Source organism: Ovis aries, chromosome 8 (assembly GCF_016772045.2).
Source record: "Ovis aries strain OAR_USU_Benz2616 breed Rambouillet chromosome 8, ARS-UI_Ramb_v3.0, whole genome shotgun sequence".
In the NCBI taxonomy this organism is placed as follows: domain Eukaryota; kingdom Metazoa; phylum Chordata; class Mammalia; order Artiodactyla; family Bovidae; genus Ovis; species Ovis aries.
The window spans coordinates 47,073,857-47,090,008 of NC_056061.1; the positions used below are offsets into that span (position 1 = coordinate 47,073,857).

General features: G+C 36.6%; 1 protein-coding gene across 11 annotated transcripts in view; it reads left to right on the plus strand.

The window, feature by feature from the left end:
- MAP3K7 (mitogen-activated protein kinase kinase kinase 7) overlaps positions 1–16,152 on the plus strand; it is a 74,076-nt gene that overhangs the window by 39,829 nt on the left and 18,095 nt on the right. For all 11 annotated transcript variants that reach the window (XR_009601624.1, XR_009601623.1, XR_009601625.1 and 8 more), the window contains 2 exons: positions 7,043–7,107; positions 15,934–16,039. Coding sequence is in view for 4 of the 11 variants with exons in the window: in XM_060419560.1 (XP_060275543.1) it covers positions 7,043–7,107; positions 15,934–16,039 (171 nt within the window). In the remaining 7 variants the exon portion in view is untranslated. The remainder of the gene's footprint in view (positions 1–7,042; positions 7,108–15,933; positions 16,040–16,152) is intronic.

Sequence of the window (16,152 nt, forward strand, 5' to 3'; positions counted from 1 at the left end):
ATGGTATCTTGCCAAATAATTATAGTCACTTCAGATTCCTATGTATTATTAGGAGGATCTTCCTGCAAATTATGTTTTTATACCTAACTCCCACAAGTCTCATATGGTTAAATTGCTTTCATTTCTTATGGTGATGATCTCATAGATGAATCTAAATCACCATGCCTAGTAGTTCTTGTCTCCTCCAGTAAACTGAAACCTGAGGATAGAGACTATGTCCTTGTTACTTATTATTGATGGCATCAGCCATGTCTGGCTCAAGACCTCACACATAGTGTTTAATAAATATGTGCTGGTTATGAAAATGACCCATTATTGAGCTCCCAGTGGGTCAGAACTAGTATACATGTAAAATCTGTAAATTACAGATGTATATAAAATATTTCAAACAGTTCTTAGGGCCCATTCCATATACAAAACCACTTTATTTCTAGAGTAGTTCTTTGTTACTCTGGTTGTTCAAGTGGTTTATTTTACATTTTCATTGTTGCCCTTCAGAGAATACAGTTAATTTATTCCTTGCATATTTTTATTGAGTCATGGGCTGCTTTCAAAATTAGTAAAGTACTTAGGATCATTTTACTTCTGCTCTGAAAGATACCAAGTTTAAGGGAATAATACTCTAACTGAAGAAGCAGCAATGTTTAAATATTCATATTGCTGAGCTATGATTATCTTAAATGTTTGAGAGTATCAGAAAAATTTAGCCAAATGGCACACTAATCTTAATCTGGGTCTTATGGGTAAACATTAAGAACAGATACACCCACACATAGCGAAATAGCCAGTGATGTATGTGATAATGAGTAAGGGAAAAGAGGAGAAAAACGGTCGCAGAGGTTCTGGGACAGGGTGGATGTGTGCACCACACCACACCCTACCAGGGGACATTTGGCACTCTCTGGGAACATTTATGATTATCAAAACTAATAGGTGCTATTGACATGTTAGACAGAAGCCGCATTGCTGCTAAACAGTCTGGAGTGTCTCAGGCAGCCTCCCACAGCCAAGAATTACCCATCCTGAAGTGTCAGCAGTGCCAGGGCTGAAAAACCCTAGTTAGATGTGCTGTGTGGCCTGTAAGGTAGTTTAAAGCACATCAGCTTAATAGCCATTTTACAGATGAAAAAGATCCAGTGAAGTTGAATGGTTTTCCCAGAGTTACATAGCCAGGATCCCATCGTGGGTCTTCTGACACCAGATTACACCCTTTTTTTTTTGTTTTGTTTGAGTCACAGAAGTTAGAGTAATTCTGTGCTGCTCCTACTTAGGGTTCGTATTAAATTTAACTGAGCTGTTCATCCAGGAGATACTTTTTAATGACATTGGATCCTTATGGGGTCAGGAAAGCTTAATTCTGCTGCTAATTGCCAGAGTACCAATGCTTGTTAAGTGGAAATAGTATTCAGTAATACATTTTGTTAAATATTCTTGTTGGGTTTTTTTCCCCCAGATATTCAAACATTAACCTAGTAGTTTCGCTTTTTTTAAATAAAGGATGCAACCACTGGAATTGAAATAATTGGACATAAAAGTCAAACATTAATTTATTATTAGGTTATATTTTTAAATTAAACATAAAAGATATAACCTGTGCTTTGGGAATATCTCAACTATCTTACATGGCCATTTTAATTGTAAAGAAGGATGAAATTTAATTCCCTAAATTTCTTAATACCTTTTAGAACTTTTTTACTTGAGGTTGATTCCCTACAAATTCTGTGGTTATATTATCAGATACTTCTTGATATATCCAAACTGGCATTAATTAGCATTGGATCCCAGCTGTAAGTATTTTTAAAATATAAGCTCTATTTTTCATCTGTTATGGATAAGTATTTTCAGTAATATTTTCCTTTGACCAAGTGCCGTATACTGAGTTTAATGTACCTCTTGGGATAAACTGCCTCTTTTTATTAGGAGTGCTCCTTTAAGCATCAAGTAAGTTTTTAATGTGTATATATTAGCAGTGTACAATTGTATCAGTTTTGAAGTGTTGCTTCTTGCATTTAAAAAAAATTTTACCAAGTTTTAAAAGTGTTTAAATAGGCACTGTTACTCTAAAAAAAATTTTTGTAATACAGTCTTTTTAATGACTAAAATGCCTAACCTGGTCATGGGTCAACAAATTTAAATCTTGTTTTTTGCTTGCTCTTCAACACTGTTAAATACCCTGCCATCCACAAATGAGGAACAAGCAATCTGTGGCTAACACCAGCATTCATCAGTTTAACAGTCTCTCAGGTCATGCAAAAATGGACCTTTAATGCCTCAGGACTTCTGTGGATCAAACTACACAATTTTTTGTGCCCTTGCTACTTTAGGCCTGGCTCTGAAAGAGGTATTGGCAACTTTGTTCTGGTTAAGTCTTCTTTCTGCTTTCCCCTGCCCACAGAGTGGCTGTAAATCTATCTGGCTTCTTTTTAGCAAGCAAGATACATAATAAGAGTAATTGCCAGTACAGAATGACATTTTGCTAACTCTTCATTTGTAGAGAATGTCCTGCCAAATAACTGTGCAACCTAAGCAAAGTTAATGTAAATGCAGACATCTCTTGCTCATAATTGAAACTATCTGATCTATAGTTTTCTAATCCATTTTATGTTACTTTTATTGGAAGAAAAGAGAGTGGGTGGCAGATTATTGGATTGCTTTAAATTTTTCTAAAGTTTTTTCCTTTAAGGTTTTGATAAAAACATGGATTTTTGTTTATTTGGTTCTTTTACTTGGATTTTCTTGACTTTCCCACATTTTGCTTTTGTTATTTCCTGAGCTTCCAAGGGTCTATTTTCCCCCCATCTTCATTGTGAATTGGGAAACTATAATACATTTGATAGTAACATTTGATCTGGTGTTAGAAGAATACCTAAATTTTACATTTCTTTTAAAATTTCACGTGTCAAAGTTAAACAGGTAAAATGTCAAAAAGTTACCCAACGAGAGTAACAACCTTTTCCAGTTTCATAGAGTAAGAGACTGAGTCGGCTTCCCTGGTAGCTTAGTGGTAAAGAATCCACCTGCCAATGTAGGCGACGTGGATTCAATTCCTGGATTGGGAAGATCCCCTGGAGAAGGAGATGGTAACTCAGCCCAGTATTCTTGCCTGGGAAATCCATGGACATAGGGGCCTGGCGGGCTGCAGTCCATGGAGCTGCAGAAGAGTCCAACTTAACTTAGCAACTAAACAAGAGACTGAATAGTTAAAAGATATTTTGTTCATGGCTCTGGTGTCTGTTATCAAGGGGTATCAGCAGTCCTGCTCTGGAGTCCTTGTGTGAAGAGTTAGAGTACTTAAGAAAGTCAACTGTGATTATAATGTATTTTGAAATCCACTGGATGAAAGTACTGTCAGATACATATACACATACCACCTGCAAAAGACTTAATTGAAACATAAGTCTTCTGTACTTTCTCCCTTTCTGTTGTTAAAAAATCCTCATACATAGTTTATACCAGATCGATTGCTATTATGAAATGAAATAAATTTCCAACATATGATTTGCAAAAGTAAATTTTTCCAAATACTGATATTGATAACTGTTGTTAATTATACTATAAAAGATAACTTTTTAAAATAAGCTAAATTGTAAGGTTTTATAGAATATATTTAAACAGTTTTTATTAATACTACTATAATATCATACTCAGTGGTTCTTAAGTTCAGACTAAATTACAATACTTGGCTTCATTTTAAACACTTGAAATTTTTCTCCTCTATTCTACAGATTAGCATTGGCTTCATGTACTTCTGTTTGAGAAACTTGAACAGTGAGACTCTAGTGTACCTTTTGCTATTTCTAAGCCTGGAATAAGATGGTATAACATTTTAAACTGATAGAACGCTTTGACTGAAAAGCATTATGTACTGTCTTAAGGATTTGCTAGAGAAGGCTGAATATGCAAGTGTTTTGTTGAGTCAGTCTTAATACACATAAAATATTTTTGTCTAGGTCTCTGAATTTAATTGACATTTGTTGTTAATAATATTGTTGAAACTGAAAAGAAGCTTGAGGGAGTCCTTATGGTTTCAGCTGCATTTAGATCTCTTAACTGAGAAAAATTTAATGACTATTCATTCACTTTAAATTTCAGTCAGATACACTGAACTCTATTGTATATTGGTTATTTACCAAAAATGTGATAAGTAGTTAATTAAAATATGAAAAGTGTTGAGTGATAAACAGTGCAGCACCATTATGAGGAGACCATGAGGTAAAAGAATTGAGCTTTTCTAGATCTCAAGTTCTTACCTTGCACAGATAGTGTCATTAACACCTGCCTTTGTTTAGGGACACAGGGGCCCAAGGAGAGCTCTTCTAAGATGTATTACATCTGCTTCTGCCAAGTGCAGACACTGCTCCTTCAATAAAATTCTGTATTTGTGACTAACTAAATAGGAAAGTGCATATAACTTTACAGGAAATATTTTGGTAGTCTCTTTCCACCTTATTGTAGTCTACCAAGATCACTTTTTAAAGTATGAAAAGGATAAGTGTCCCATAATTTTTAATATTCAAAACTTAACAAATATCAAAATTTCCAACATTTTGATTAAGAGATGTCTCCAAGAAAATGTGTTGATTTTTACATGAATCGTGTCTTCAGAAAGTTTGAACCTAGAAAAATGTAAGTAGTTTAGGTAAGGAAACTGATAAGAAAAACCACAGGAATGACCCTCTGGGACCTAAGCCAGCGGTCTCTGGAAGGACTCTGATGACTTTCAAATACTAGCTCAGAAAATCAGTTGTACTTAAAAAGAACAGCTTTTTGGAGAGATGGATTTTGTTTGTGTTGTAAAAGCAGTTGCCCTATTAGCTGCTGTTCCAACCACCCTTTTAGGGGTGGGGAAGAAGGCGGGCTTAGGGATATAGTATATTCCTTTTGTTGCTCTTAGAAAAGTTATTTTTTAAAATATCTTTTGTTCCCTGTCAGAAGTCCTGAACATTTCAAAATTCATTACAGATTAAAAAACTCAAGACATCATTTATAAATTCCATATTTTTTGATTAAGCATTGACAATATGATATCATATTGTCCCTTATTTCTACTTTTTTCCTTTATACTGCTGTGTTTAATACAGGTATGCACATATTAAAGAATCATGAAAAAATGTAAAGTAAATGAGTTTCTAAATTGGTGTTTAGTTACCAAAAAATTCAGAGTCAGTCTAAATTTACTGAGCACACACTCAGTAATTTTCATTTGTGATAATAGGAGCTTGATGTTTTTTACATTCATATTTCTAAATTATGGCTTGAAACTTAATATTGGAGCAACAAGTATTTGTTGATTGCAATCCTTTTTTGCTTCGTCTGAACTGTATGCCAGATGGTTTCTGCCATGGTTATGCTAATGAAAATGCATTGCCTAGTATTGCTTGCTTTTGACTCTTGCTGTAGCTTAAAGATTTCTCATTTTATGGCATCTGTTAACTGTCAGTTCTCCTTTCCCCTACTTAAAACTTTTTATTCCCCTTTCCTCCCCTTCTCCCCCGTCTCCCCTTAGAGCTTGTCTTTGTTGTTATTGCAGTGGTGATGTAATGATTTTCAGACACATGTGCTGGGTGGTTCCCCAGATTCACAAATGTTGCTAATCTGAAAAGAGAATTCCAGACACTTTTACAAGCCTGTCTCATCTCAGCTAATTTTAGAATGATTGTGTTGAATGAAATGTGCCTGAAATTGCTCATTAGTCATGGTAGTGGGGATCCTTTTTGTTCTCAGGAAAGTGGGGATAATTAAAAGTTTTCAGAGAAATATCTTAGTGTGCCCGATTCCATAAATGTGCAGTTTGTTATTATGTCAATTTGTAATTGAAAGTTGGAGCTTGGAATAAAATGAAATGTGAAATAACTTTAAGATTATGCAAAGAATTCTAAAACATAGCTTTAAATACTGGAGTTATACTTTTGAGGATAGCTATAAATTTGAGTTTTTATATTCACTGAACGTACTATTGCATTAAACATTATTCTTCTGTTGTAAGGTCCTTTTAGTGTATGTACAAAATAGTAGGTTCACCTTGATTAAGATGCTAGGATATATTGCTAGTTGGTTTAAAATAAGATAATGAAGGTTATGGAGATATAAAATTTTAAAAATGAATTCTGTTGGCTGATCAGGCCACAACTATTAGAGTACGTGGTCTGAGCGCTGCCCACTATTACATAATACAGTCTTCAGAGTCAAAAGAATTTTGACTATTGTGTCAGCTGTTACTCATAGTATTTTGGTGTTTCCTTTTAGACAGCTGATCTCTCATCTTAGAAAATAACTGTGTAAACAGCCCTATTCCCAAATAGAAGTGCTGAGTGAAGCTATTGTTCAGTTCACCCCATGTTGCTGAAGACTTAGATTTGTCTAGTTCTTTCATAAACTGATTTTTAAGTCAGTTATGCTTAGCATGGAAGTTCCTGAAGCAGAGTTAACACACTAGCCCATTTCAACAACCTGTATATCTGAGAACGGAATGAGAGTCATTCATCTCCACTAGGAATTAAGAGTTGTTGTTCACAAATAATAAATTACTAGATTCTGACAAAGACTAATGGCATTAGGTAAGTGTGACTCAGTGCAATAAATTCAAGCCTAAGCATCCTTTTAAGCTCTGAAACGAACAAGGTACTGCTGTTGGTTAAAGCCAGTCATGGCTCACAACTTGCTAGCTGTCTTGCTGTAGAAACTGTAACGTAAGGCCCTTGAAATAGATGCCGTCATCAGCCCCAGCCCCCAAGCATTCATCTATTTAAACACATGACAGAAGATGGTGGAAGAGAATTCAGCAGCTCTTCGTGTGGTAGGAATGGTTATTGTATTAGGACACACTTTATTGTAAGCCAGCAACTTTTGAGTTAAAATACTATAGCAGTTTCTTTCTTTACTTACATCTTTCTTTCTCTTTTTTTAACTATGAACACACTTGTTTTTTCTCACATTCTGTGTAGATCCAAGGAGCAGCAAATTCTAACTTCCTACTGTAGCAGTTAAACCCTTCTTGTCTCTGAATAGATTTCAGTATTTAAATTTTTTTTTTTTTTTTAAGGCAACGGGCAGCCAAGACGTAGATCCATCCAAGACTTGACTGTTACTGGAACAGATCCTGGTCAGGTAAGACTTAATATTCGAATTCTCTGTCTTTGAAGATGAGTGATGGGCACAAATCAAAAATTAACTGGAGTATGTATCCTCTGCAAAATAAGCTTTATAAGTTGACCTAAAATGATAATGGAGAAATTCATTATCATCAACTTAAATATGTAAGGGGAAAAAAGTATAGATGCCATTATTAACTTGAATCTAAGAAGAGATTGGTTAATTCAATAGTGCTATGTGTGTGTTATGTGGTTTTCATATATGCTTTAATAAGGAAGTATTCGGTTTTGTGCTTAGGACAATTTGTCATTAACACTGTCCTCCAAAATATATCATTAGTGTTAACCTCCCTTTTACTAAAGAGATTAAGTATTCCCCCAGTAAAGACATCACTTCTCTGGGGTCACAGGCACTGCCATACATGGTGGACTCTAACTAATCTTTTAATTTGTCATATCCGCTGCTACTGCTGCTAAGTCGCTTCAGTCGTGTCCAACTCTAGATTTACATTTTTAAACATCCTTAAGACAGTATTTACTAAGCAGATGGATAAACTCTAGCAGGGCTTCCATCCCAGTTGTTACAGGTTTTGTTCTTCATCTTTATATTTCTGGATGCTTTTCTAAACTCCCCTTACCTCTTTGAAGATGTCCCAGACAGTGCTGCAGTTTAAGCCATTATTGAACAGGTGCAGAGTTTAACCAACCAAGTATATAAAAGTAGCAATCATTGCCTTTTTTATTATTTACATCAATAATTAGCATATATAATTTATATCATATTCTTAAAATGAAGTGAGAACTAATTATGAGGTTTTGTTGTTGATTTGCTTTCAGTTGTGCCGAAATAAATTTTAATACTGTAGCATGCATCTGAAGTGATAAAAATACCACATAAAAAATAACAGGATTATGTGATTTAATTTCTGGTAAAATGTGTTAGTACTTTTCGTCTTAAAAGATGTTTTATTATTACTTCTTTTTTATAGCATGCTTGAAATTTTAGAGATTCTTTGTAGCTGTTAGTAAAAATTTGGAAGCCTTTTCTAGCCATCAACTAGCTTAACTAACAGAAACTACTTGAGATATTTAAATAATAAGTATCTTTGATCTTCACTTATATCTGGAAATATTTCTCATAATGCCCACACACACCTTCAGATTCATATATGCACAGCTGTGTGCATATATATGCATAAATATATGTGTGTAATGCTAATTTATTATGATATTAAGTTATCCTAAATCTTAATTTTATTAATTTAATAGCATCTTTTTCAGTATATCTGCTTTTGTGAGATCTCAGAACTTTTAAATGAAATTTCCCACTCTCTCCCCCTCAAATACTTCAAGTATTAATCAGGGCATTTAGTAATAGATAGCTTGACATCTGATACTCGCTTTGATTCCTTAAAGGTTTGATGAACTCAGCCTTTTTAATGCTGTTTACTATTGCCATTGCCATTCCAGTTATGAAAAACTCTAGCAAAGTATTCTCCCTTTGATTAAGAATGAGAGGCTTGCTCTAAGACAGCTCAGGAGCATCTGCCACTAGGATAAAGGCATCGCTGTATTTCAGGACTGACCTGACCATACCAAACCTTACTTATTTGCTCACAAATCCTGTATGACCTGAGACTTCGATCATTACCATTTGTGTGTATATTTATGTGTACATGAGATAGTAGAACTCTGGAACTGAGGCAGACTTGCATGCATTGTCACCGAATACTTCAAAGGTTTAGAATAAGGGGTATTTGATACAGTGGTAAAATTCGTTGTGAAACAGGTTCTGTACAACCATTGCCTAGCCAGTGTTAAAATTGATCCACTCATTCAGAATTACTTACGTATGACAACCTTAAAATGCCTAATATCCAGTTAGGGATGAGAGTGACAAATAGTAATCTTAATATACTATGAAAACGTTTTCCCTTGAAAATGTTATTTATGATAAATGACCATTAAATCTTTCTAGTTACTCATGAAAATAACATTATTTGGAGAGGAAAAGTATGCAAATCTGGATTTTCAAAATTGAAGGTATAGTTTTTTTTTAAGTCTGGCTAGGCAGTGATTAAACAGATGCATAGGGGTTTTTTTGGTTTGTTTTGGCCGTGGAAATTGATAAAGAACATAAAAGTATTTGCCCAGCCAGTATAGTCATCAGAGGAAAAGAGAGTTTCCTGATGAAGTTCAATATTATATCTCATAGAGGAAATTGATCGGATAGGCGTTTCTGCTTTGACTCTTGATTCAAGATTGATCTTAATAAAATCATTTAAACTTTCCATCTGTCAACTAAAATCGGCAGTTTTTATACTGCCACTTCTATGGAGAGGAGGAATGGTGAACATAGCAAGCTTCTTAGTTAAAAGTGCTTGTGTAATGTTCATGTAAAAGATTGAATCACACAGCATACATCTCAGTTTTAAATTAACTGAGGTTTCTATTAATTCAGGAAGCTCATTAAGCATATGCAATGGATCTGGCCTCCATTTGAGAAAAAAGCCACACCTGGTCGAGGAACTGATCTCATACTAAAGCCTTGGTGTTGTTAGAAGCTCGAAATAAACAGTATCTCAGAACACCAGTAGACAAAGTAACTCTGAGACCATGAAAAATGATACAAAACAGGGCCATTTTACAGTGTTGTCTAAGCACAGATGGAAAACAGGATCACTGTGCCACCCACAGAAAACCAAACACTGCCCTCTCTCGGCAGATATGAGTGCCTGCTGCTCCTCTACTAGTTACCAGCTTTACCCTCACTCTGCTCTGGCCTCCCAGTAGAACTGCCGCTACTTTCTGACAGTAGCCAATCTAGAGTGAACCCCTTCTTCCTTGTGGCCTCCTTCAAATCACTCACCGAAAGCCTAGACCCTCTAGTAAGTGAAAGTGAAGTCGCTCAGTCGTGTCCGACTCTTTGCAACCCCATGGACACCAGGCTCCTCTGTCCATGGGATTTTCTAGGAAGAGTACTGGAGTGGGTTGCCATTTCCTTCTCCAGAGAATCTTCCCAACCCAGGGATCAAACCCAGGTCTCCCGCATTGTAGACAGACGCTTTACCGTATGCTGCTGCTAAGTCACTTCAGTCATGTCTGACTCTATGCAACCCCATAGACGGCAGCCCACCAGGCTCCCCCTTCCCTGGGATTCTCCAGGCAAGAACACTGGAGTGGGATGCCATTTCCTTCTCCAATGCATGAAAGTGAAAAGTGAAAGGGAAGTTGCTCAGTCGTGTCTGACTCTTAGCAACCCTGTGGACCGCAGCCTACCAGGCTCCTCTGTCCATGGGATTTTCCAGGCAAGAGTACTGGAGTGGGGTGCCATCACAGAAACACCCCCAAAGTGCCTCGGGGAGAGTGCTTTGCTTTACTGCAACCGATACTAACGGAGAAGGCAATGGCAACCCACTCCAGTAGTCTTGCCTGGAAAATCCCATGGGTGGAGGAGCCTGGTAGGCTGCAGTCCATGGGGTCGCAAAGAGTCAGACAGGACTGACCGACTTCATTTTCACTTTCATGCTTTGGAGAAGGAAATGGCAACCCACTCCAGTGTTCTTGCCTGGAAAATCCCAGGGACAGGGGGAGCCTGGTGGGCTGCCGTCTGTGGGGTCTCACAGAGTCAGACACGACTAAAGCGACTCAGCAGCAGCAACAGATACTAAACCCAACTCATTCCACTACAGGTAGGTGCATTCGTGGTAGGCTTTGACCAGGGTACATTGACAGACCAAGAAGGCCCAGACTCCCAGGAGCTTGTTTGGGCAGATCAGACTTACACCCAGATCAGCTGGAGAACTTCAGTAATAACAACTGCCTTTTATTTACTGTGCACCCATTTTGTGCCTTTACTGCCAGGCCTTTAATATGTTATTGACATTTTAAGTTGAAAGTTTGGTACTTTTTATTTTCCCCATTTTGCAGATAGATAAACTGAGCCTTAGAGAAACTTACCTAAGTCTTACTTCCCTTGGCACTGGCTAGTATTTGCTATAATCAAGTTTTAAATCCAGATCTGCTTCCAAAAGCACACAAACTCTACACTCTATCGTTCTGTCTTGCATATAAAACTGAATGCAGTGCATGGTAAAGTAATCCTAGACCCCTTCACTTTCAAGTGTTTTGGCTTCATTTGGTCTGCATCATCACTAATTATTTCAATACTGTTTATCAGTTTTTACCGTATTTTTAAGCAAGGCTAATCCTCCGTGATAATAAATTTCTAGATCTGTTTTCAAGATTTCTCTTGGAGGGTGCTGCAGTCAATGACAAATTACAGCTGCAGTATGATACGATTGTGATTATTCAGAGAACCAGACATACTAATTTTTATGTGAACTCAAGAATCTACCTTTACTGACCTGATACATGGCTTTGAGCAAGTCCTTTATTTCCCTGAGCTTCAACACTATCTACCAGTGGGGTCAATAATGTCCACCTCTCAGGGTTCTTACAACATGTGAAAATACCAGACACACCAGTAGATGCTTGGTACATGCTTGTATGCCTACCCCCATGTTGTGCCTTCCAGCTCTCTTACCACATATTCTCACTACAGTACTATAGAAAAATAAAGCAGAACTACTACTTGAAAAGATGTAAAATCCGTTGGCATTCGTTTCTTTCTGTATCATAAGGGAAGCTTCTGTACAGAGACTATAGAAAGTGTCTGCTTTAAAGGCCTTCTGTCACATATCTAGAGATGTACTATCATACATTGTCATTATTTAGTTACGGAATACAATTTTTCATACTATTTCTTTTGTCTATAATAATGTTCTGTTCAAGCTCTAAATCAGAAGCCTACATAATTATATTTCCTAAAAATTCCTAATTCACAGTGTACCTTCCTATTGGAGAATTTAAAGACCATATAAGAAAAATAAAATTCTAAAATTTGTCTTGTAATAAACTGTGGTGAAGCCAGAATTAGATTGAGCCCATAATTTTGGATTAAAAAGAATATTTTAGATTTAATTAATTAGTGATTATCGTGATGGAGTAAGTACTCTTGTAAATCCACATTACCTACTGATATCCATTTCTTTTGAATATTTATGCTCTTCAGATGTTACTTCACAAAAATATCATAGAAATCAACATTTAATCTCTGTGTTTCATGCTCCTATAATTTTAGCAACTAAGATGATTCCTGAGGGTTTTAAATAGCTTTCAGATGTCAGTCTAATAGTAACCCTGGCCGTAGATTCTTGATTTATGAAAATATTTTCCCAGTCTTTCAGGTGAAACATAAAAAGCAAAGCTTTATTTTTGTTTGTAAATAACTCCCAATTCGTTTTTATAAAGTTTTGGTCCAAGTCCAGTTTGGGTTCGTGTCTACTGATGGTCACTCGCCCTGCAGTTTAAATTTGGCTTAGTATTCTTTTGCTTCCTTAAATTGCTGTGTGGCATTTCTGAACCCTCATAACCACTTTCATAGCCAGTCCTTGTGGTAAGTCAAGTTTCTCTATATATTTCTTATTGAACTTTTCCGTTCCTTTGAGAATAAAGGAATTATAAATGTCTTGAAGCAAATTGTAAATGTCTTGAAGGAAGGAGCAACCTAAATGAGTTTTAGTAGTTTCAGAGCATTTATGGCCATCAGTGATTTTTTTTTTTTAAACAGCTACTATAAAAATAAGACTTCCTTCATACTCAATTGCCAGCAGTTTGATACTTTTTTAAAATTATCAAAGTATTACCTGTCCTGATTTATGCCTTGGATTTTTTCAGGTATTCAAAAAATAAAGTTATGGTTTGCTTTTGAATATTTCTTTAGTTTGTTTTTTTTTTAATACAAATGTTAGCATATTGTGTTACTTGTTGAGATGCTCATTCCTTGAAATATAAAGACTGGTTTAGTTAATTTATGGATTTAAATTTAAGTTGTAGCTTTTCGCATAGCCTTGAGGAAAGACCAGTTTTGAGATGACCTGAAATATTAGCCTTATTTCTTAGTTTTATAACTCCTGGGAAATCTGAAGTAGAACTACTGAGTGTGCGCATGAGATGAGACGAGAGAAATAAAGTAGCAAAGAATTCTCTTGGAAAAGATTTAAGTTTAAGGAATATAATAATTCGTACTAGGTTCAAGTGGGATTATTTGTTTTAATACCACATACTCAGTGACCCTTTTTTTTAGTGTACAGAATTCATTCTTATACTTTGTATTTTATCTTGTTTAATTTCTCACAACTGATACTGGTTCTCACATGTCACAAATATTTATATTTAAAATATTGACATAAAATTAGGCTGACTGAAACCCTCTTCTTCTAGCACTCTGAAGAAAAATTGCTCTGTATTTGCAGTAGAAATTATAACTGTGGTCATATCACTGTACTCTTATTAAATCAAGACTTGGCTTTCAGACAAAGAAGGTTAAAGGACTGAGGAATAATGTCATATCTATTTGTTTACAGAGGTTAACAGCATCCTAAAAATAACAGTTGATTATTTCATCACCATTCTCTATGGTGTATATTTTCATTCTTATTATATATCAGTGGTTCGGTTCAGTTCAGTCGCTCAGGCATGTCCAACGCTGTGACCCCATGAATCGCAGCACGCCAGGCCTCCCTGTCCATCACCATCTCCTGGAGTTCACTCAGATTCACGTCCATCGAGTCAGTGATGCCATCCAACCATCTCATCCTCTGTCGTCCCCTTCTCCTCCTGCCCCCAATCCCTCCCAGCAGCAGAGTCTTTTCCAATGCATGAGGTGGCCAAAGGACTGGAGTTTCAGCTTTAGCATCATTCCTTCCAAAGAAATCCCAGGGTTGATCTCCTTTAGAATGGACTGGTTGGATCTCTTTGCAGTCCAAGGGACTCTGAAGGGTCTTCTCCAACACCACGGTTCAAAAGCATCAATTCTTCGGCGCTCAGCCTTCTTCACAGTCCAACTCTCACATCCATACGTGACCACAGGAAAAACCATAGCCTTGACTAGACGGACCTTAGTTGGCAAAGTAATGTCTCTGCTTTTGAATATGCTATCTAGGTTGGTCATAACTTTTCTTCCTATCAGTGGTAAATAAACCTAAACACCAGTCTTACATCTGAATGCCAAAAGCTTGTGTTATTATTTAATGAGTCTTATATGGTTCTTTACCATGTATGTGGTTTTTATTCATTATATGATTTATTCAGCAATCTCCTTAATCCTGGAGTGACCAGTAGAAAAATACACATGATCTATGCCCTTAGGAGATTTGCATGTTTTTGAGGAATCACAGACTTTAAGAGTAATATAAAGCATTTCAGGCCCAAGTTGGAGTTCATGTCTGAACAGCCTGTAAATACACCCAAAGAGAAAAATACCTTTGTGACCAGGCTTGGTCAGTGTCTATGTTTTGTAAAAGAACTGTAATTTTGAACTAGGAAAGGAATTGTTAGGTGCTACAAGTCTACTCACATATTCCCATCTTACAGTTACAACAACCTAATTATCTGCTGCTTAGTGAGCATTTTTATCATTTTGCAAAAGTGTTCCATGGGTGCTTGAAAAGAATGCATAATCCCTTTTGTTAAGCATGTGTGTGTGTGTTAAATCACTTTAGTTGTGTCCAACTCTTTGCGACCCTATGGACTATAGCCTGCCAGGCTCCTCTCTCCATGGGATTCTCCAGGCAAGAATACTGGAGTGGGTTGCCATATCCTCCTCCAAGGGATCTTCCTGACCCAGAGATTGAACCTGCATCTCTTATGTCTCCTGCATTGATAGGCAGATTCCTTACCACTGTGCCACCTGGGAATCCCTTCTTAAGCATAGGGTTCACAAGTATGTTTACACCAAACTTGCTTTCTATGAAGGTCAGGTTTTTACTGTGAGCATAGTTTGGTTTTTGGACCCTTTTATATATCACAAGAGTATCAAAATATCTCACCAGGATGGTAAATTCTTTTGATAAGAGTCTGTGGGTGGTAACCTCAGGTTTTGTTCATCTGAGAATGTTATTTTGACCTCATTCTTGCCATTTTTGATGACTAAACAAATCTAGGGTGACAATTGTTTTCTTTCAGCAGTTTGAACATATTCTGCTTCTGTCTTCCTTGTTGCTGCTGAGGATCTAACTGGTATTCCTTCATGGATGATCTTTTCACTCTGGCTGCATTTTACTGTCTTCTATTTTCTTTGTTTTCTAGAATTTGACTGTAATATGGCCTGTGTTTAACTCTGTAATGTAGGTTTTCTCCTTATGTTTTTCTGCTTGGGCTTTATTATGGTTGGAATTTGTCATATCTTCCATCAAGTTTGGAAATCTTTTATTGATTGATGGCAGCTACATTTTCTACCCTGTACCCAGAGCTGCCACTTAAGGTCGACAGATTTACTTGTTACCGCTTTTGTAGGGTAGGCTTTGTTGCTTTGTTTTTCTAGTTCACTGAGAATGAGGCCTGCTTGGGTTTAGCTTTAAGCGGGAGGTTCTCCAGTCCTACTCCCATTGTGCAAAGACCCCAAACTTTGCGCCTGTTCCTCTGAGGATAGCAGGCAGTCAGAACAGAAGCTCCAGCCCATTGGGGTTCAGCTGAAATGCTCAGGGCTAGCAGCTTAAGCACTTGCTAGACTTTATTTCTGGTCTCAGAGCCTTTCCCTTACTTTCTTGCAAGCTTATTGGTTTCTAAGAGATATTATGTGTGAATGCATATAAAATGTTAGCATACATATATTAATATAATATTCCCAGAGGATCTATTTGATTTCTTGCAAGTGTTTTAGAACCTCTTCTGATAAAAGTAGAAGTCTTTCCTTTGCCTTAGAATGGAAATTTTCTCTTGTTGTTTTTGTTTTTATATCAAAATCACACTTTGTTCCTCCTGTTATTTCTTCCTACAGGTGAGCAGTAGGTCATCCAGTCCTAGCGTCAGAATGATCACTACCTCAGGACCAACCTCAGAAAAGCCAGCTCGCAGTCATCCATGGACCCCTGATGATTCCACAGGTGACCAGTTTATTTCCTCATTATGAAGTTGAATCTGTCATGTTTATGTTCATTTAATCATGTGATTAGTCTAGTGTTTATAAAGACTGGCATTATACTGTAGTTTAGATCTT